Here is a 21,026-nt window from a genome sequence, read left to right on the forward strand (position 1 = left end):
CGTGGTTGACGCTGACGTGTCTTCTTCTCAGCAGACAACAGTGTATACCTGTCTCTTTACCTATATGCTCTATTTATACTCCAAAACTATCCTGGAGTTATTACAAAAGATAGAAAAATGTTTTTTAATATCTTAAATCTCCGTTATAAAAATATCACCTTACATATACACAATATAATAAGGGCATGAAATATTCATATGTCTCCAACAATAACTAAGATTTCCAACAAAACTTCTTTAAAAAAAAAAAAAGAGTTCCCGTTGTGGCGCAGTGGAAATGAATCCGACTAGTATCCATGAGGTTGTGGGTTCGATCCCTGGCCTCGCTCAGTGGGTGAAGGATCCGGTGTTGCTGTGAGATGTGGTGTAGGTCACAGCTGTGTCTCGGATCCCTTGTGGCTGTGGCTGTGGTGTAGGCCAGCAGCTGCAACTCCAATTCAACCCCTAGCCTGGGAACTTCCATAAGTCACGGGTGCGGCCCTGAAAAGAAAAAAAAAAAAAAAAAATCTGTGTTTCCAAAAAGACCCACAAGTCCCCCCAGAAGAGTCTTCCTTTTCATCCTTCCCTGATTGTCTCCCGGGTCAGCACAGAGCAGACTCACCGTTCAGAGTAATTGGATGCTTTCTGACACGTGCTCTGGGGAACCCACGTACAGGTGTGCCCAGGTGTGCCCAGATGTGCCCAGGGGGTGCCGTGCATTTGGGTTTTGCGTCCGCAGAAGGGCAGGTTGTCTGTCATGGGCCCGAGGGGAGCGGCCTTGGCGTGGACCCTCGGCAGCAGCATCCGTGTCGTGGCTGAGGACAGCTCTCCGCACGCTTGCTGTCTGGTTCCGCGGTCAGCAGACTGTCCCTTGAGCCACATTCCACCCAGGGCAGGTGCAGAAGACGCAGCCCTGGGCAGCACCCGCTCCCCCCCCCCCTCCCGGCAGGGACCGGGGCGTGACCGGCCGTCCCAGAGGCGGCGGGGGTCAGGATTCCGAGGGGAGTGACTGGAAACCCTGACTTTCCCCAGCTCCGTTCCTGGGCCAGGGGCCTCTGTGTCCTGGGATTACACCATCCGAAGCGCCTGAGAACAGTCAGCAAGCTGTGGTGTCGCCAGCAATTAAACAGTCACTTCATTTGATCCGACACAAAACTGTTCAACAATCACACATGTTCAATTACTCACACATATGCCCCAAAGTCTGCCACGTCCCCAAGGTAAAGTGTTTCCTTACTTTCCAGCCATGAAGGAGAGTCTGGCTGTGAGCGACTGTGGTTTCTGTGAAATAAAAATTGCGGGAACATTTGGGTGGTTCTTTGGGGCCTCACGAGCTGTGTGTGGGAGAGCAAAGGATTTGCTTCCCGCCTGTGCTTAAGAAAGGAGGCCTTGGAGTTCCCGATGCGGCTCAGCCGGTTAAGGACCCCACCGGCATCCATGAGGATGCAGGTTCCATGCCTGGCCTCGCTCAGTGGGTTGCCAGGAGCTGCGGCGTAGGTCGCAGACGTGGCTTGGATCTGGCGTTGCTGTGGCTGTGGTGGAGGCCGGCGGCTACAGATCTGATTCGACCCCTCGCCTGGGAATCTCCATGTGCCGCGGGTACGGCCCTAAAAAGACAAAAAAAACGGGGAGGAAAGAAAGGAGGACTCCGCGGGTGGAGGGTCCACGGGGGGACGTCGGCCACACGGAGCTCAGGTCAATAGCCCCCTTTCTCCCCATTAACTTCCACACGCCTCTTTCAAAACATGGAATAGTCCCACTTAAGGGAAATGCACTTGCTGTAATGAATCATCCCCTTTGTCGCTTAGGGTTTCACTCTGAAAAAACATTTTCTTTTCCAAATTTACTGAGCTCCAACCCCTACATTAAGGGCCTCAGATTTTTTTTCTTTTTTACATTATTTCCACACCATTCCCTGCATCTCTAACGTAAACTTCTTACACACTCGTAATAAATATTCTAATGCAAATTTTGACAAAATATTCAAACAGGAAACTACCAAAGAAGGCCTGCAAATACAGAGCCTACATCAAAAAAGAGTGTTCCGTCTCGCAATAGGGAACGAACCAGCGTATAAAATCGGGGGAAGGTTTTAATAACATCTCGTGTTGGCAAGACCCTTTTTTCAGGGTGGGGAGGAAAGAAACACTTATTTGGGATGATTTAGAATCGTGAGGAATGACTGATTACATCACGTCCCTCAGTGGGGGGTTAGCAAAATACATTGTTTTATACTCGCAGAGTGGGCATTGGGCATGAATGTTACAAATAGCCAAAAAATACTAAGAGATTGGATTTGGGGTAAAATACTATTCACACAGAAATTTCTGGAAAACATGATCTACTCAAAATTGGGCACAGCGGGGTGGGTTTTCTCCCGCTGATGATTTCACTGTCGTCACCCATTTTTCATCATCGGCATAAACAATAAAGTTATTTCCGCACGTGAAGAGAAAACATCTCTGAGAGTGGCTCCTCAAAGCAGGAGGAATACGGTAGTGCCTCATGAAATTAGCCCCAGATGACGGCGTAATTAACATGTTTTTGACCCTCTCAGACCCACGCTGGGTGGAAGGACGCAGGCCACAACCTGGACACCAGAGTCAGGAAGGTGGCCTCACGCACCAGAATGCCCTCTGGAGGACCTGCAGGCGAATTGGGGCAGGGAAGGCTAATTCGGGTGGCGCGTTGTAGGCACTCATAAGCTCTGGACAACCAAGACCTGCCTGCCCACAGCAAGCACTTGGAAGTACACACGCGGTAAGAGAACGACCCTCGCCACAGGACAGACGGCCCCGGGTAACAAAGTCACGCTCTGCGTTGCTGTTTACAGGCAGCCGCGCATACGTTAAGGTGCAATAATAAAAACAATAAAACTGAAGTTACAAGGCAGCTTTATCTTCTCCAGTTTCAGTTCCATCCGCCCCAAAGGCTACGGATTTACAATTTCAATCTTGGAACAAAAATGACCACGCACGACTGATGAAGCATAGGACACAGTGTGCGCCTACGTTTTTAAGAGAACACGCACGGACGCACTCTGGCACGTCCTATTTCACCGCACATGCCCTCACTGCTCTATGCCAACACCAGGTCAAACCCAAGGCACTTGGAGCCTTTCTCAGGGCCATCTGCCATCTCACAGTTCAGGGCCGGACGTGACCCGTTGCGCTCATCTGGGAAGGAGCTAAGGGGAGAACACTGCCGAGATAACACCCATAAATCATGGCTTTAAGGGCCGGAGGGGGATTAAGGCAGGACTTCGTTTTCGGAATAAATAAAAAGTCCAACCGTGGCAGCAACAGTGCGTTGATTTGGCTCCTTTGCCAGGCGACTCTCACGCTGTAGAAATTCATTATGACTTTGCAAATCAAGTCAGGCCAAATCAAGTCGAAACCCCTGAGCCGAATGAGTGAGGTCATTGTTGAGTTTATAGTGGCTTCGGGCAAAACGCCGGGTGGAATTCCGGTCCGGGCATCTCAGGGTTGCTGATTCCAAGGACTCTGAGCCGTGCGTGTCAGCACAGAGGCCCGGGCTCGGCGCTCACACCCTGCGAGCCCTTCCCGGGGAGCCTCAGCAGAGGGGCGCATGCAGGGGCTCCCCGCAGCTCCATGGAGACGCGAGGACAGCAAGGACTCCTTCTAAAGAAGGAAATCCACCTTTCACAGGGGAAACCCCAAACAGAGACCTTTCCTAAGTAAGTCTTGAACATCGAGAAACACTGAAAACTGGTACAGATGAGAATTCAGAGGCAGGCAATGATCCTTTTAGTGCTTTGAGACCAAACGAAGCATCATTGTGTCACAAGGCTCCATGAGGAAAAACGTGGGTTTCGTCCGAGGACCTGCACCTCCAGCTGCAAGTCCGAGTGAAGAGCAGAGCTCCCCTGTCCCCTGCCCGCCCGGGGCCGCCTGCCGGCTCCATCCTGAGCATGGGCTTCCCTTTAACCCGTGACTCCTCACTGCCTCGCGGGTGTACGGCTCTCCCCTTTCTAGGCAGGCAGTTGCCACTGCTCGAATCAGGCATCTTCTCCTGACCCTGCAGGTGGGCACCTCCCAGTGTGGGAACTCCAGCCCGAGAACCACCGACATGGAGCCAACGAAGAACCTCCACCTTTGAGCTCAAGACAAACAGGAAGGCTCGCACGAGGTCCCACTCGTCTTTCTGAGATGAGTTCACAGATAAAGGGAAATCCGGCTGCTGATGGATGGGTGCGCTGAGGCAGCACTCATTGCATAATCCCGTCTGCCTTGGGCAGGAGTGGGATGGCGAATTTCATGGGGCTGGTTTAAGGTGCCAGCGTGTTTCTCAGCAGCTCCGTGAAGGCCGTTCCCCGTGATCAGAACACACCAGCCGCTACAGTCTTCATCAAGCCTGAGGTGAGGAACGCCTGTACCTGTCCTCATTTTTATTATTTCTCTGGACGACTGTGCTCCTGTGGCCAGAACACAGGCAGGTTTGAAGACATAACCAAGTTGACAGCTTTTGTAGGTCAGGGAGAGTCATTCACTTTTTAACTTTTTAACCTAATCACATAGGTAGGGCTCATAGAAAAATAAAAATACAGGAGGAAAAGAGGCCAGTTCACCTCTAATGCCCTTTTCCCAGACGTAACTGCTACGCACATTTTAAGTGTATAGCTTTTCATACTCTGTGCACAAATACACACACACAACTGTTAATGAGCTGCAGTGATCTGCAATCTGCATTTCTGTCTTGATATATCACTTAAAACATGTTTTCCATGTTAACAACTGTACGTCTCCTTTAGTGAACTTCACCCTGGGAGCTGAGTGTAAATACTAGCATCAGGGCAGAGAGCTCCGAAGACGAAATCGACAGCCAGGAACGGCTCCAGGTGTGCAGGGACGTGCGACAGGGACAGCGTTTCTGTTCCGTGGGAAAGGGACATGCTTTAAGAAAAGGGGATGGTGCCGGAATATGTAAACAGTCACAGGGAAAATGTTAGACCCCCTTCCTCACAGCAGATGCCAAGTTAATTCTGGGTAGGAGAAAGATACACAGGTAACAGCAGAATAAAACTTATAAAAATGCGGACTTCAAGTTAAAGTGGAGGAGAACATTTTAGTTAAGACAGGAATCAGAAAAGGCAGAAAAGAAAAAATGGAAAAAACTCAGTGCTGGAAGTCGCTATCACACACAAAGCTGGAGAAAAACAGTAGCTTTCAGAAAGAGGTACGTCCACGGCACACGACAGGTAACATCCAGACTCCCCGGGGAAGCTCCTGCCAAGATCAGCAGCAGCAGGAGGGGCGTTCCCGGGAGAAACGAACACTGCAGACGGAGACCGGAGAAGATGCTCCCACTGGTTGCAAGTCACAGCGCTGGACATGGAGCGAATCCCAAGACCCCGTCTTCCCACCACTTCAGAGAAAACACATTTTAAAGCGATGATGGGGGGTTGCACTCCAACTCACTGCGGGTTTGGGGTACAACCTTTCTGAGGGACCTTGGGGGGTGGAGATAAAAACACAGATGCTCTGACGTCAGAAACCCCACGTTTGAGAAGAACAAGCAGCAACACAGAGGTCATGTGCAGAAAAGTGCTCTTGCGGCACTGCTGTCGCAGGGAAAAGTTAAGGAATCAATGAAACGCTCATCCAGAAAAGAATGATTGCTGTATATGGATCTGTTGGAACAGTATCTACCCAAAGAGTTAGATGGTGATGAAACTGTAGGCTAACGGAATAGGAGTAGTGATTAAACGGTAGGTAGATAGATGACAGATAGACAGACACATACACACGCAAATGGACACATACGTACGTATATGGATAGATACCCGCATAAATGGATAGATTAGATAGATACATACATACACAAATGAGTAAATAAATACATACCTACCTAAATACATAGATACATAGGAAAATGGATAGGTACATACATACACAGAAAAATGGATGGATTAGGTGGCTGGATAGATGGATGGACAGACAGACAGGAGACAGACAGAGGCACGGTGGACAGAGATGGGTAGAGCTACGATGCAGATGAGGTGGTCAAGGGGCAGCATCAGGAGTGGTCAGCCGAAGCCATGTGCCCCTGGGAGATGCATGACAGGGTCACAGCCTCACTCCTGACAGTTGCGCCTCAGATGCATAACCTGACCCAGGGGGAAACCTCAGCAACAAGAAATCAAGGAGCATCCTACAAAATAATTGTTTCTGAAAATAAGGGTCTTCAAAAGTTGTACGTCATAAGCCAAGGCTAGACCGGGGCCCTGCTGACAGAGACCCACAGGACAAGAGAGGGCAACGTGTCAGTTTGGACGGGGTTGTTCTGATCCAAAGGACATTAGGTGCGTAACTGATAAAACCCGCGTCGGATCTGAAAATTATCTTTTTTTTTTTTGTCTTTTTCTAGGGCCGCACCTGTGGCATATGGAGGTTCCCAGGCTAGGGGTCGAATCAGAGCTGTAGACCCCGGCCTACGCCATAGCCACAGCAACGCGGGATCCAGGATCCGAGCCGCATCTGTGACCTACACCACAGCTCACGGCAATGCCAGATCCTTAACCCACTGAGTAAGGCCAGGGATTGAACCCGCAACCTCATGGTTCCTAGTCGGGTTTGTTAACCACTGAGCCACGATGGGAACTCCAGATCTGAAAATTAGATGGTAATTATGAATCAACATCAGTTTCCCGATTTTAATGATTAAATTTGGTTTTAAGATAATATCTTTGTGTAGGAAACACAAGCCAAGTTACGTGGGGCAATATATCTGCACTGGTATGTGTGTTTGGGAAAAAGTAATTTGTCTCACACAATAAGAAAAAGCCATTCTACATGGATTGTAGTTCCAAATTGGAAAGTAAAATAAAGTTTCTAGATGCAACTTTGAATAATGTTTTCCAGATACTGAATTTCTGAAAGCAAAACTTTATTGTAAACGGTGCAAACAGAACCAACGATAGATAAGCCTACGTAAAAATTAAAAACGTCTGTTCTCCAAAAGCCTCCATTAAGAGGTTCATAGATGGGAGAAGGCTTGTAGCCAGTCTCTCCTCCACCCTGACATCTTGAAATCAAATGTAAAGGAAGAATCATCATTTGTCTTTTTACCAAAAAAAGGTAGCATCAGGAATCTTCTTCAATACACTCATTATACAGCTGAGAAAACTGAAGGCAAGAGAGCTTGGTACTGAGATCTCTTGAGTCTCAGCCTAATGCTTTTCCCAACATCAGACATGGTAAATAAAGAGAACCAAAGGGAGAAAAAAAAATAAACATAAAATAATCTGAAAAACTCAATGATACATTCAAGAAACTAGGAAGCAAAAGGAATATCCTCCTTCTGATAAAAAGCATCTAAGAAAAACCTGCAGCTAACATCATACTCAGTGGCTAGAGACCAACGACTGCCCACCCCCAGCCCTCCCGTCACCCCAAGAACAGAAACAAGACAAGGTGCCTGTCCCCGTCACGTCTCTTCAACATGTGCTGGAAGTTCTAGACAGAGCAATACGGCAAGAAAAATAAATTAAAAGCATCCAAAATGAAAGTAAGAAGGGAAAATATCTATTTCCAGATGACAGGATTTCGTAAATTTTAACAAGTGCAAGAGAATCCACCAAAAAGCCATTAGAACTAATAAAACTTCAGCAAGTTTGCTTGGATTAGTATACAAAAATAAATTGCTTGTTCCTATACACCAGCAGTGAACATTATGAAAATGACTTTTTAAAACATTTCCAATTTTAATAATTTGAAGGAATAAAGTACTTAGAAATACTTTTAAGTGCAAGACTTGTACACTGAAAACTACAAAACACCGGCAAGTAAAGAAGCTCTAAATAAATGGAAAAATATTCCATGTTTATGGTTCAGAAGACTCAGCCTTAAGGTTACAATACTTCTCCAGTCGATCTAAGATTCCAGGCACTCTCCATCAAAATCTCAGCTGGCTTCTTTGCAGAAATAGATAAGTTGGATCTTAAGCTTCATGTGGAAACGCAAGGGACCCTGAACAGTCAAAACAGTCTTGAAAAAGAACAATTAGAAGACTCACACTTCCTGACTTGGAAACTTACCACAAAGCTACGGTAATCAAACAACGTGGGGCTGGCATGAGGATAGAGGTAGGAATTGAGAATTCAGTGAGTGATTTTTCTGAATCACCTGATTTTCAGCAAATGTCCCAAGACAATTTAAAGGAGAAAGAACTGTCTTCCCAACAAATACATGGTGCTGGGACAGCTGAATATCCATGTGCTAAAAAAAAATGAATTTGGACCCCTACCTCACGTCATATACAAAAATTAACGGAAGACTGATCAAAGACTTAAACGCACATACTAAAACTATTTGAAATATCTTAGGAAAAAAGCACTGATGTAATCTTTGGGTTAGGCAATGGTTTCTCAAATATTACACCAAAAGTAAGGCAATGAAAGAAAAAAAATAGATACATTGGAATTGGTCAAAATTTAAAACATTTTACTGCCAAGTGCATTGTCAAGAACGTGAAAGGAGGCAGAGCCTCCGTGCCTGTCTGCTTGCATCTCTCACAAGTTTCCTATTCTAATAAATCTATGTCTTGCCTAAAAAAACCAAAAAGAAAGAAAGTGAAAGGATACCCCTCAGGATGAGCAAAATATTTGCTAACATATATGCGATGATGGAATTGTATCCAGAATACATAAGGAGCATCTATATCTCAATTATAAAAAGTTTTTTTTAACTTTTTTAAGACATTTTTTAACATAGGCAAAGGATCTGAAGAGACATTGAGACGCACAAGCAGCCAGTAGCACATGAAAAGATACTCAGCATCACCAGCCGTGGGGAACGGAAATCAAAATCACAATGAGACACCACTGCATACGCACCAGAGCGGCTCAACCAAACAGACCAATGTTGGTGAGGACATGAAGCATGCAGAACATTCTGGCAGTACTGCTGGGAATGCCTCTTTGGAAAGTGGGCTGGCAGTTCCTCCAAACATGACACATCATAGTCATTACCTATGACCCAGCAATTGCCCTCCAAGTAAACACCCAAGAGAAATGAAAGCATATGTCGACATAAAACCTTGGCGTGACTATCCATAGAGCACTATCCGTGACAGCCAGAAGTGGGGACTTCGCCCAGAAGTGGGGACTTCGCATCAAGGAATAAGTGGGTAAATAAAAAGCATCCGACTTGAGACAGGCTGGGACGTGGGACCTGGGACCCTTGGCTGCGTGGCTGCAGTGCTTGCATCTGGACAAACATCTCCTCCAGCAACAAAATACAAAGAAGCTGTAAGTGACTAAAAATGAACAGTTGGGGCAAATTATGGACAATGAGAAACAAAAAACTAAAAACCCAACTGCCGTTTCTGAAGATCCCAGAGCAAAATCCGGGGACCGTGCATGCCCCCTGCACACAACAGCAACAAGGGCAGGGGGAGACCACCTAAGTCACCCCTCTGGCCGGACCCCTGGACCCACCCCTACCCCCCCCCCCATAGAAGGAACCAGCTTGTCCCCACCCTCAAGAAGCAAGCAAGCAAGGGAACCTGTTGTTTGTGCTGCTCTCCCCTGCCCCCAACAGCGACAGCGACAGCGGGGGCGCAGTAAAGCCTTCCTGCCTGAATGGCTGGCCTGTCCTCTTAGCAATTTCTGTTTGTGAAGGAGGCCAAGAACCCAGGTTGGGAAGACTACCAGGCAATGGAGCATTACTTACCAAATAAAAGGAATGATGTACTGAGAGCCCTGCTACAACGTGGGCGAGCCTTGAAAATATGCCCAGTAAAAGAAGCCAGGGGTAAAAGCCACCTGACTGTGTGATTCTATTGAATGACATGACCCATACCCGCCGCCTGACCTTTGGGGCGCAGTGGGAGAAGGAAGGAGGACCCTGATGGACCCAGGGCTTTCATTGAGGGGAGGGGGTAAAATGCCCTACAATCCACTGTGGTGATAGTTGCCTGACTTTATGAACCTAGGAGGCCCTGCTGAACTGTACACTTTAAATAGGAGAAGCGCCAAGGAGGTCCCGTCTTGGTGCAGCAGCAACAAACCTGACTAGGAACCATGAGGTTGTGGGTTGAATCCCCGAACTTGCTCAGTGGGTTAGGGATCCGGCGTGGCTGTGAGCTGTGGTGTACGTCGCAGACAGGGCTTGGATCCTGCATTGCTGTGGCTGTGGTGTAGGCCGGCAGCGGTGGCTTCAATTAGACCCCTAGCCTGGGAACCTAAAAAGCAAAATAAATAAATAGGGAAGCATCTGGTATGTGAATTAGATCTCAGTAAAGCTATCCCCCCCCCAAAAAAAAGGATAAGCTGAGGTTTCCAAGAAAAGTGGAGTTTTTTTTCGAAGTTCTAATGCGTTTATAATGCTAGCACGGTCTTTACAATGTGCTTCGAACCAATAATTTCTCCTTAAAACATTGTTTAAACCTGAACACAGCCTCGCACTGTGTTTGTTCCACTTTCGCCCCCGCCCGCCGGGCTCCTCCCTCCCTTTGCGTCCGCTCCGGGGGTCACAGCGCGCGTCCTGGGCGCATAGGAGTGCGCGGCCCGGGTCCCCAAGGGCGCGGGGCTCCGCCGACTGGGCGGGCCGGGGGGCGGCCGCAGTGACCCCGGGGCGGGTGCCGACACCGCCTCCGCGGCCGCCGATAGGTCCCACCCCCCCTCGGCGACCTGCGGGCCGGGGGCGGGGAGAGGCGGCGCAGAGGCCGCGCGCACCGCGGGCGCCGCTCGGGAGGGAGGCCGGGGAGGCTCGGGCCGCTCCGGGGGCCCGAGCGCGGGATGTGGGCGCCGGGCGGCCCGCCGGGGCCCACGGGCTGGGACCGCCGCCGGGTGGGCGCCAGGCTGCGCGCGGCGCTGGCGGGGCTGCACGAGCTGCAGGGGCTGCGCGCCCGGCAGCAGGCGCGCGTGCGGGGCGCCCTGGCCATGCAGCCCCCGCCCGGGCCCGCCGCGCCCCGCGGCCCCCGCGCCCAGGAGCTGCGGCTGGAGGCGGCGCTGGCGGCGCTGCAGGAGCAGCTGGTAAGGGGTGCGCGGGGGGCGGGCGGCGGCTGCGGGGTCGCGGGGACAGGTTCTCCGGCCGCGGGGGCGGGCGGGAGACGGAGGAGTTGCCTGATCGATTGAGGGTCCCTTCGGAGATTTCAAAGGGCGCGATTTGGTCCCAAAGGAGAAGGACGCAGAGGCCCGAGGCGCAGGGCTGAGGATCCGCGTCCTGAAAGCCGCCCGGCCCTGCACTCCCGCGCCTGGCCGCGCTTCCAGGCTCCGGGCTCTGCCTACTTCCCCGCGCAGACTTCGAGGACGTAACCCCTGATTGTTGGGGGTTCCAGGGTGTGCTGATAAGAACGCTTTCGTTCGGTTTTCCCCGGTGGGGGCTACTTGGGGTCCTGGTACCGTATTCCGGGGGGCAGCTTCCGCGCCGCTGCGTGGGTTCACCGACAGCAGGGCCAGCCTGCAAAGCTCACCCCAGGTTGTCCCCAGTGACGCTGGGGTCTTGTCGGGGTATCAAGGTTTGGGGGAGAGCGTGTGTGTGATGAGGGGCTCTCCAACTTCAAATTGTAACCTGACCTATGAGAAGAGGTGTGTCCTGTGCGCGGCGGTGGAACCGGGGCCCCTAGGATTGCTCCCCACTGCGCCTTCTGAGCCTGCCGGCGCTGCTCTGAATGCGGGTCCTTTTTGTCATTAAAGACACTCCCCAGATGATGATTGCGATTGTTAATCCCCGTGGGGCTTCATTTCATGTACTGGGGGCGATTCAAGAGAGGTTTGCAGTTCTGCAGTATGTTTTACAGGGAAAATGAAAAGGCTATGTAGCGAGATGTCTATTTGATAGAATCGACTCTCTTACTCCAAGTGGCATTTCTTTGAAATGAGACCTTAACTCTGCCCTGTTGAGAAGTTGCAAAGCAGCCTGGAGGGAGCTGTAGCATTGCTATCTGCTTAGGGCAGGCCTGTGAATGATTTGTTAACTGCTTCTGGATTAGTGGATCAGGAAGCGGAGGCTTGAGATGCCTCCCAGGACCCTGCTATCTTCCCACATTGGGGGGGGGGGGGGGGGGGGGCTACCTGGGCAGCCACCCCCTCTCCTGTGATTCACCACCTGCCACCCTGAGGGAAGGAGCTAGTTACTGAGTGGAACCTTCACAGCTTCTTATCAAGTCATAGCCGAGGCTTAGCTGGCTAGCGTGTGCTGGGTGCACCCAGGCACATCCTACCTTTCGCAGGAGCCTGGGGAAGCTCACAAAAGCCCGCACAGATGCAGGCCGGGCGGGGCAGGGCGGGGTGGGGCGGGCTCTGCAGTGCTGCTCTGAGTGGCTCTGTCCAGGGAGCTGGAGTGCAGGTGACGATTAACTTGGCTTCAGTAATATACAAATCAGACTTGGTGACGACTCAGCCTCTAATTACACGTAGCCTTTTAGGAGAGAAGATCAAACAGGTTTTTTTTTTTGTTTTTATTTTTTTTTTAATGTGGGGACCAGAAGAAACACGCACACTTTGTCTTGAAACTTTGTTCTTGCAACAGATGATGTGATCAAAAGAGAAGAACAATGGAATATGTGTGACATCAGCCCGGCAATTAACACGTTCACATTTTTCTTGCAGGGAAAAAATTAGGAGTGGTCCTGGTTCCAAGAGGAAGAGTGCAGTCTAACCTTCCTCTCCAGCTCGGGGGCTCGTTTCACTGACTCCCCGCTAACCCGGGGCCCCTCCCACGCCCACCCCGGGTCCGCCTGGGTGGGAGGGTCACCATTCAGGTGTGAGGACAGGAAGAATTTTATCTGACCCTCGGCAGCCTTATCCCACAGACGTCCCCAAGTGAGAATGAGTTTGAACCTTTGGGGATTGAAAGTGCAGTCTGGAGAACAGCAGTGTCCATCACACTAACACTTATCAGAACGGCAGCGCCTTTTCAACCGCTGCGTCTGAAGTTACAAAAAGAAGCCTGTCGCAGGTACTTTGTGAGTCTCTGTTGGATAAATAAGCGAGCAGCTTGGATGGCTCTAACAAAGGGGAAATGGTTTCTGTATTTACTGTCTCGGCAGTCTAGATTTCTAAGCTAATTAAAGCCCCACAGCGACCTCTGACCCCTGCAGCCCTCACCAGTGAGGCCGTTCCTGGGCTCACCTCTCTGCGTCTTCCTGGGAGAAGTGGCTGCCATTCCCATTTTTACTCGGGCTACATCCCAGAACGACGACGTGGAAAGACCAGGCTGCCCCAGAGCCTGGAAGCCCCGTCTCCCGCCAGGAGGGCCCCCCACTGGGAAGTGGGGGAAGGCTCTCTCTGGGGACCTGCTGGGAAAGGGATCCTGGGGACTCTCCCGTGGTGGCTTTGCCGGTCATGACGTGCCTTGGCCCTGAGGGGCAGCAGCTCCTCGCTGGCAGGGGCCGGCCCTGAGCCCTGCGGGAGCTGCGGGCCTGACTCTCCAGCTGTCGGCACAGCATCTGGCCTTTTCCTTGGACCGATGGCGCTTGCTCTGGGAACGCTCAAGGTCACGGGTGGGAAGGGAGCCGCAGGTGCAAGTGCTTGTTATCCCTGAGGCCGGTCGGTGACCCGGCCCCTCGACGGACTCTTCAAGCGAGGTGGTAACGTTCCCCCCTGCAGGGCGCGGGCGATGCCTCGGAATTCATGGGGAAGATGCTTCCTGCGCCTGTCCTCCGCTGTCCGGAGCAGAGGGGTGACTTGGAGGCGTCCCTGCGTCTGACCTCGGGCGCTTTTCCTTTTCATCCTCGGTATCTGCCCTAAAGCCTGGGGAAAGCCGGGAAGCTGAGTTGGAGACGAAGCAGAAGGCAAAGCGGGGGGCCCCCGATCACGCCTCTGGCACACAGAGGAAACCTCTGCTTCTAACGGCGTGGCCCTGGTGGACGTTCTCAGACTTTTGTCGTAAAGACACTGGTCCCTGGGAAGCTTGTCCAAACCCAGTCTCCTGGGCGTGCCCTGGAGTCTCTGTAAGCTGGTGGCGAGGAGCCCAGAGTCTGCGTGGACCCCAGGTGCTCCTGGCCCCTGGGCACCGGGCTGCACTCTCGCCCGGGCTGGGGGCACTCCGGCAGGACACGGCGCCCTGACCATGAGCCTGAACGCCTGCAGTGAGTGCCGGCCAGGTGGCCGCACCAGCTTGCTCGCGGCTCTGGCGGGACTTGGGCAGTGGCCCCGGTCCTGCTCGCTGGGCGCCACTGACGTTTCTGAGACGCGTTTTCTCTGCAGACACATGTGGCTGTACATGCTCTGGGCCCGGGCCTGCGGTGGCTTAGGCTCTTTCCTGACCACATAAGCAACTTTGACTTGGCACAAAGCTGAAGGCCGAGGAAGCGTCAATGAAAAGCAGAGACACGGGAACCCCCAGGGAGGGCAGGAGGGTCACAGAGGACCGTGTGCGTCCTGCTGCCGGCGGCCCCCGTGGTGGGGCAGCTGCGTAAACCATCCGAGCTCCCCCAGGGCCTGCAGGTCTGCAGGCGGGCTGCGCAAACAGTAATGACAAAGCTGCTATTCCCGCGCAAGCTCACTGGGGCGACTTTTTCGTGGGGAGGGGCTCGGAGCCGGAGAAAAGCAGCCAAGCACGAATCCAGAGACGTCTCCTTCAGAAGGAAGAGGAGGTCGCGGTTGGGAAGCGGTCAGATCAATGGTTTAAACACGGAAGTGTGGTCAGGGGAAGTGGATTCTCTGCGGAAGCGTGGTCAGGGGAAGCGGATTCTCTGTCGGTTCCGTGGTCTTAGTTTTCCAACAGAAGACAAGTGGTTTGAGTCAAAATCCCCTTTGTTTGACTCTCAGTGCTTTTCACCCGGATGGCAATTGGCAGGAGCGTCTTTGCTGCCCGCGCCCCACCCCGCGGGCCCTTTTCCTGGGTGAGCGGTCAGGTGGGAAGCCAGGTGGCGTCGGCCAGGCTGGGTGGCTCCGGGGGTACGTTTCGATTAAACCCAGCATGGTTTGGGGTGTTCTGTGTACTGTCACAGGAGGCTGGCAGATTCCCCTGTGGCAAAGCTCTCCTGAGCCCCTGAATTGGGTCCTGAGGCAAGTGGCTTTGGCTGCGAGGGGCTGCTGCTCCCAGGGCGTCGGGCCCACGGGCCCCCCCGGTTTGCGTCACCTGAGAATCGGCGGTCACAGCCGCCGTGGACCCACCTCTCATGTTGCTGAAATCACTGAGGTGGTTCCTCGTTTCCCGTAGAAAAATTTGAAGGTCCAGTAATCATTTCCTTAAACAGGACGAGCCTTATAATGACGTCCACCAATTATTTGCCTCCAATTTAATGGCTGCTCGAGAAACTCAGGCAGTGGACCTTGAAATAGGCTGCAGTTTTATCTCCAGAGGAAGGAAATCGGCATTTATTAAGCACTCAGGGCTGTTTTACACACGTACGACCTACATGTGTGAATGCGTGTGAGCGTTAACCACACACGTGTGTCGTATGCACATGACAGGACGTACACACACATATACGTGTGGGTAACGCTCCTAGTAGCCCATTTCACAGCTGGGGAAGCCGAGGCCTGGAGAAGCCAGCGCCTTGGAGGGCAGAGCTGTGATGTGGACTCCCGAAGCCAGAAGCATCCTGGGGCAGGTGTTCCGGCTACACGGGCGCCCAGCACTTTCATCTCAGCGCCTCCACCTCCCCCAAAGCCCCCCGACAGCCAGAAGGGTTCAGAATACCACCTGGGTTGTGGGGGCTAAGACTCTGCGGAAGGCGGGGACCTCTCTTCTCTCCTGGGACTTTCCCAACCCGCTGAAAAGCTGAAGGGTCTGCCCTCCCCACGTCACAGATGGGGCTGCCGTGAACGAACAGGGCGACACAGACACCTGGAAACCGGCTTCCTCCACAGACGGCAAAGACCCCGTGACTCCTGCCAGAGGAGGTGTCCCCGTGCTGTTTGGGGGGGTCTTAAGTGAAGTACGGTTGATTTATAACGCTGCGTTCGTTTCACTGTGCAGCACAGTGATTCGATTCTGTGTATATATGTATCACAGACGTGCAGAAGGTCCATAATTATGTGCCTATGAGCTATAATAATGTATAGATTCTTTCCCAGATTCCCTTACGGCTGTCACAGAGCGTCGAGTGTACATAGCTCCCCGTGCTGCTCAGCAGGTCCTCGTCTCTTGCGCCGTTTTGGTCCTGACGCCCCTCTCCCAGCTCTCTATTCCTCCACGTCCTTGCAGAGAAAAGTCTAAGGGGAAACTGCTGATAAGATCTGCAGCTGGGGGACCCGCTGGAGGCAGGAGAGCCGTCAGGGCGAGCTGCCTGCGCGCCGGGGAGCTGGGCCGTCCGGGCGACACAGCTTCACGCAGAGTCTGGGTTTTCAACCTCTGCGCTCAGTGGTCTTGCCTCCCTCTTCCCTTCTTAGAACCATCTGAGACACCAGGACGTCGGCCTGAAAACCCACCTGGACCAGCTGGACCAGCAGATCAGCGAGCTGCAGCTGGACGTGCGCAGAACCTCCAGCGAGGTCCCGGACACCGACAGCCGGCCCAGCTCCGGTATGGCACCTGCCGAGACCCCCGTTCACAGAGGCGTGGAGAACCTGCCTCTGCTTTCAGCCCACCAGAGAGTCAGGGGCTGCTCACAAGCCTAGAAAAGCATGTTACTGAGGGATACGAAAGACGGCATCCTTTTATTTAAAAGCACTTGGGAAAGAGAGAGAGAGAGGGTGTACGCATTGTTTGAGTTGGAAAAACACTGCTTTTCATGGAAAAAAAAAATCCCATGAGTTTTTCTCGCTTCTCTCTGGGCCGAGGCAGGTTCTGGTTTATGTTTTGGGTGAATCAACATGGAGGTTGTAAGAATAACTTGCATGTGACAACAGAATTTTTTTTAAGCCTGTAGGTCAATTCTGCCTAAACTCAGTAAAATTTCCTCCCTGCGGCCCTGTGTACCCTCTGCTAAAGGTCACCTGGAGATGATCGGTCGTGCTGGCCCTTGTGGCCCGGGGTGTGCGGGCTTCTGGCCCAGATCCAGGTTCAGAGGGCAGGGGGCCACCCCGGGGCCAGCGTTCTCCCCCAGACAGCGCTCTCTCCCCACCGTTCTCTTATCAGTTTGCACAATCCTGTCCTGGTCCGCGCTGTCGTCTGTGCAGCAGGCCCTGGGGACGGGGGGGGACCTCCCGACACGCTGTCCCCTCCCTGCCTGCTGACTCCAAGGCGCTGGGCAGCCTCGTGGGAGAGGGAGGAGGATGCCAGACTCTCGTGGGCCTGGAAGCCAGATGGGCCCCCTGCCCAGGAGAGGGATGAGCAGGCATTGGGCGTCCGTGAAGGGGGTCCCCTCACCCCTCCATGGGCAGCAACGGACAGCACGGTCCCCGCAGCCCCCTTAGTGCAGGGCTTCCCAGGCCGGGAGAAGCCTGGGCCTGGACTGTGCTGACGCCCCTGTCCCCCGTCCAGGCTTCTACGAGCTGAGCGACGGCGGCTCCTGCTCGCTGGGCACCTCCTGTGCGTCCGTGTGCAGTGACCTTGCATCCTGCTCCCTGGGCACCTCCTGCACGTCTGTGTGCAGTGACCTCACTTCCTGCTCCCTGGGCACCTTGCTGCCCGCCACCCCCAAGGCCAGGCCCGGTGCAGGGGACTGCCGGCCCCGGTCGGCCGACGAGACCACTGTGTGTGGGGTCCCCCTGCCTGCATGGGGGCCCCAGGCCAGCGAGGAGGACACAGGCCAGCTGCAGCACGAGTCCCGGCCCAGGCCGGTCTCCACAGGTACGGAGGGCTGGGTGGTGGGGTGGCCCCATCCCGGTGGCGGTGGCCGCCCTGCTGAGCACAGGGTGGGGGGTGGGGGCGCCTGTGGTGCTGTACCACCCCCACAGGTGCTGCTCCAAATTTTCTGCAGGCTTTTTTGGGGTTTGGATGGAGGTAGGAGCCAAACGCCCACTTCTGTTCACTGTGGCAGGGCTGTTGCAATAAAAAGCATCTCTTATGTAAAATGAACGTCACTCCACAGCTTCCACCACCCTCCCGGGCTCTGCCCTGGGCCAGTGGGTGTGAGCTCCGTTCACACGTGGTCTCCCATGGGCCGGGGAAGAGCCCCTCTCTCTTCAGACCCCCAAAAGGAAAGACGTCATCTCAGAACGTGTTTTAATCCTGGTCTCGCGGGGTCCCAGGGTTTTCGTTCTCGCCACACCTGTTCCGGGACCTTGTCTTGACTGGACCGTGTGGTCAGCGAAGCCCCATCTCCTGGGCGCCCTCCGCCCCATCAGGTCCAGGACTCACCTTCAAGGCTGTGGCTGGAAGGGCGTGATGGTGGGGTGTGTGCAGAGGACACCTGCAGTCCAGGGAGTGAGAGGCGGGGTCCGTCCTGCCCACCTCCGGCCGCAGCCGGGACAGAGAAGCCACACTCAGTCCTTCCTTTCTAGACGTTTTGTTTTTCTTCTCCTTCCCAGGTGACCTTGAAAGAGTTCTCATGGCGGAGGTGGGGCTCCAGAAAGCCAGCGCCCACCCCAAGGCCGCTCCCCTCCTCTGCCGTGGCATGGACCCCAAGTTCCAGTGCGACCTGGTGTCCAAGGGGGGCAGGGAGGTGTACCCGTTCCCCAGCCCCCTGCACGCCGTGGCTCTGCAGAGCCCTCTCTTTGCTGTCAACAAGGAGACATCACAGAGCGACGGCCTCTCACCCCCCAGGCAGCCCCTTCCCGGCCCCGCAGGTCCGAGCTCCATCCGGACTGGACTGGTCCTTGAGGCTGGCCCTGCCGGAGCCTATATAGACCGTCTGCTGCGACTGCGGGCCCGAAGGCCGCCCCCCCAGGAGGCACCCCCATCCCCACAGGAGCTCAGTGGCCAGAGAGCAGACAGGGAAGCTGGCCTGGAGAAGCTGGTCTGCCCCCAGGGGAGGGCAGAGGGGAGGGGGGCGGCCCAGGGCGGGGTCGCTGGCAGGGACAGCCTCGAGCAGCCGGGCCCTGTGCCCCCGTGGGTCCTCTGCGCCCCAGTGGCCTTGTGGAGGAGGGACCTAAGCCCTGGAGCAGCTGCCTCCACGGGGAGGCTGGTCCAGGCTGCCCCCGGCTGGGGTGTGGCCGGGCCCCCTCTGCCCGCTCCTGGGCTCAGCAGCCGGCTCTGGATGGCCGGATGGGCAAAGGCAGCCTATCGTGTGAGCGGGTGGACGGGCAGAGCCCCCCTCCGGCCCCTGGACGTTGTGTCCCCCCCCACATCGTTGCCCACAGAGCAGCTCCCACAGGGCAGACAGGGGGCCCCTCCAGACAAAGCCTGTGAGGGTCAGGAGGGAGCCCAGCGACAAGGCGCTGAGGTCTGGGAGGCCGCAACTGCAGTGGGGCGCCTTCGCAGCCCCCCGGCCGCCCTCAGAGTCTGGGGGCTCTGTCTGGAGTCCCCCCGGGCCAGGGAGGTGCCCGGCCGGTCCTGCTCCGAGTCCAGCCTCTACCCCGTGTCCTTCTTTGTGCCCCTGCTGGTGGCCCGACGGGACGGTCACCAGGCGTCGGCCCAGGCCTTGTTCCCCCTGGACACGGCTCCCCTGGCGGCCAGCGGGGCGGCCGGGAGGAAGCCGCGCAAGTGGCCGTCCTCCGTGGAGATCTCTGCCCGGGCCCACCCAGACCCCAGCCCGGGGCCCCGCAGGCCAGCGGCCAGGAGAGGGGGCGGCCCGCGGCCTGTGTGCGCCAGGGCCCGGCCCAAGCTGCCCCGCCAGGACGCCCGCACCAGGAGCGAGTCAGACGGCTCCGAGTGCTCGGCCGAGTGCGCGTCCCTCTTCCCCTCCACCGTCGCGGAGAGCAGCGAGGATGAGGCCAGCGACCACACGGCCAACCGCTTCGGGGACGCGGAGTCCAGCGGCAGTGACGTGGAGGGTGGCGCGCAGAGCAGCCGGGCAGCACCCCCGCGGGCCCCGGCCAGCTCCAGACCCCCGCTGCCCCCGGTGCCCAGGCTGTGCCGCGTCAAGGCCTCCAGGGCCCTGAAGAAGAAGATCCGCAGGTTCCAGCCGGCCACGCTCAAGGTCATGACCATGGTGTGAGGTGCGGCAGCCCCTGAGCCGTCCAGGCCCGGGAGAAGGAGCGACGGACAGTGGCGCACGGCGGGCACAGAGGGGCCTTTCATGCCTGGGGAGGGCCCAGCCTCACGGGATTTGGTGTGCAGGTCCGTGTCATCTGGCCACTTGGCTTTACCTCCGAAGCCACCCTCTGGCTGGAAGGGGTTGGTGGGCAGGTCCCTGGGCACCGCCCAGGGTCAGGCTGTGACCGCCACGCGGCCCCACCCCCGCCCCGGTGGAGACGGTCTGTCTGCAGAGCTGAGACCCGATGGGACCAGCCTCCCGGGCACCTCTTCCTCCTCCTCCAGCCTCTTCCCAGGTCACACGCCCTGCAGCCCAGCTCCCCAGGCCTGCGCCTGGAGCCGGTGGTCACTTTCCTCCGTCCTGTGTCTGTCCCCCTCGGCTGGGCGGTCAGCGTGTCCCCAGCCTGTTGACTATTCCTCCCCAAAGGCGTTCTCCCGAAGAGGTGGCTGCAGGACTGTGCTAACGGGATCTGAGGGCCTTCACATACCCTCGACGTGAATAAGCGCCCGTCACGCCGTCTCTTTGCAGATCAGTCTTTGCCCGCAGCCTCCCCGCCCTCCGGGCTGTGGCGGCCGTCAGGAAGCCCGAAGTCTCCCTCGCCTTGCGGACGCCCTCTCCCCCCAGGCGGCGAGGCCCACGTCACCCGAGGAGACTCTGAGCTCTTTCTGACACGTGTAAATTGAGCATAAAAGTGTTTTTGAAGAAACCCTGTTTTGGTGTTTATTTTTCAAAGGAAACTTCCCTCAACTGTTCAGAGAGGTGGGATTGTCAGGGAAGCTGCCTGCTGAGAATATCTGCCCTTTAGATCCTGACGTGGCTTTATCCTGAACTGTTCGAAGCTCTTCTATGGGCCCGGAGGCGGAAAGAAGGGGGGGCTTCCCCCGGAGCCCCCCCCGGGGGCCCTCCATCCCACCCTGGGGCTAAGTGCACGGTTGGCAGGAACTTTTCAATGAAAACTGTAAGAAAACGAGCTAAAACGGTAGCAGATTTTATACTAAATGTTAGTCACACACCAGACAACTAGTTTCAGGATGCAGTTTAAGAGCGGTTAACATTTTAAAAAGCGATTCACCTTCCAGAACAGAGAGCTTCAGCTTTTGGACCCGGGGCTA

General features: G+C 54.9%; 1 protein-coding gene across 1 annotated transcript; it reads left to right on the plus strand.

The window, feature by feature from the left end:
* Positions 10,497 to 20,620, plus strand: DACT2 (dishevelled binding antagonist of beta catenin 2). The gene is made up of 4 exons (XM_005659107.3): positions 10,497 to 10,975; positions 16,286 to 16,418; positions 17,319 to 17,627; positions 18,308 to 20,620. The coding sequence occupies exons 1-4, from the start codon at positions 10,739 to 10,741 to the stop codon at positions 19,873 to 19,875; spliced, it is 2,247 nt and encodes a 748-aa protein (XP_005659164.2). The 5' UTR covers positions 10,497 to 10,738; the 3' UTR covers positions 19,876 to 20,620.

This window comes from Sus scrofa, chromosome 1, assembly GCF_000003025.6.
Source record: "Sus scrofa isolate TJ Tabasco breed Duroc chromosome 1, Sscrofa11.1, whole genome shotgun sequence".
Lineage (NCBI taxonomy): Eukaryota > Metazoa > Chordata > Mammalia > Artiodactyla > Suidae > Sus > Sus scrofa.

What these genes read in the sequence shown, in the direction of transcription:
- DACT2 (XM_005659107.3), top strand. Translation starts at nt 10,739, where the DNA reads ATGTGGGCGCCGGGCGGCCCGCCGGGGCCCACGGGCTGGGACCGCCGC. An exon ending in CGACAGCCGGCCCAGCTCCG is followed by an intron (nt 16,419 to 17,318) that starts GTATGGCACCTG and finishes TCCCCCGTCCAG; the next exon opens with GCTTCTACGAGCTGAGCGAC. An exon ending in GCCCAGGCCGGTCTCCACAG is followed by an intron (nt 17,628 to 18,307) that starts GTACGGAGGGCT and finishes TCTCCTTCCCAG; the next exon opens with GTGACCTTGAAAGAGTTCTC.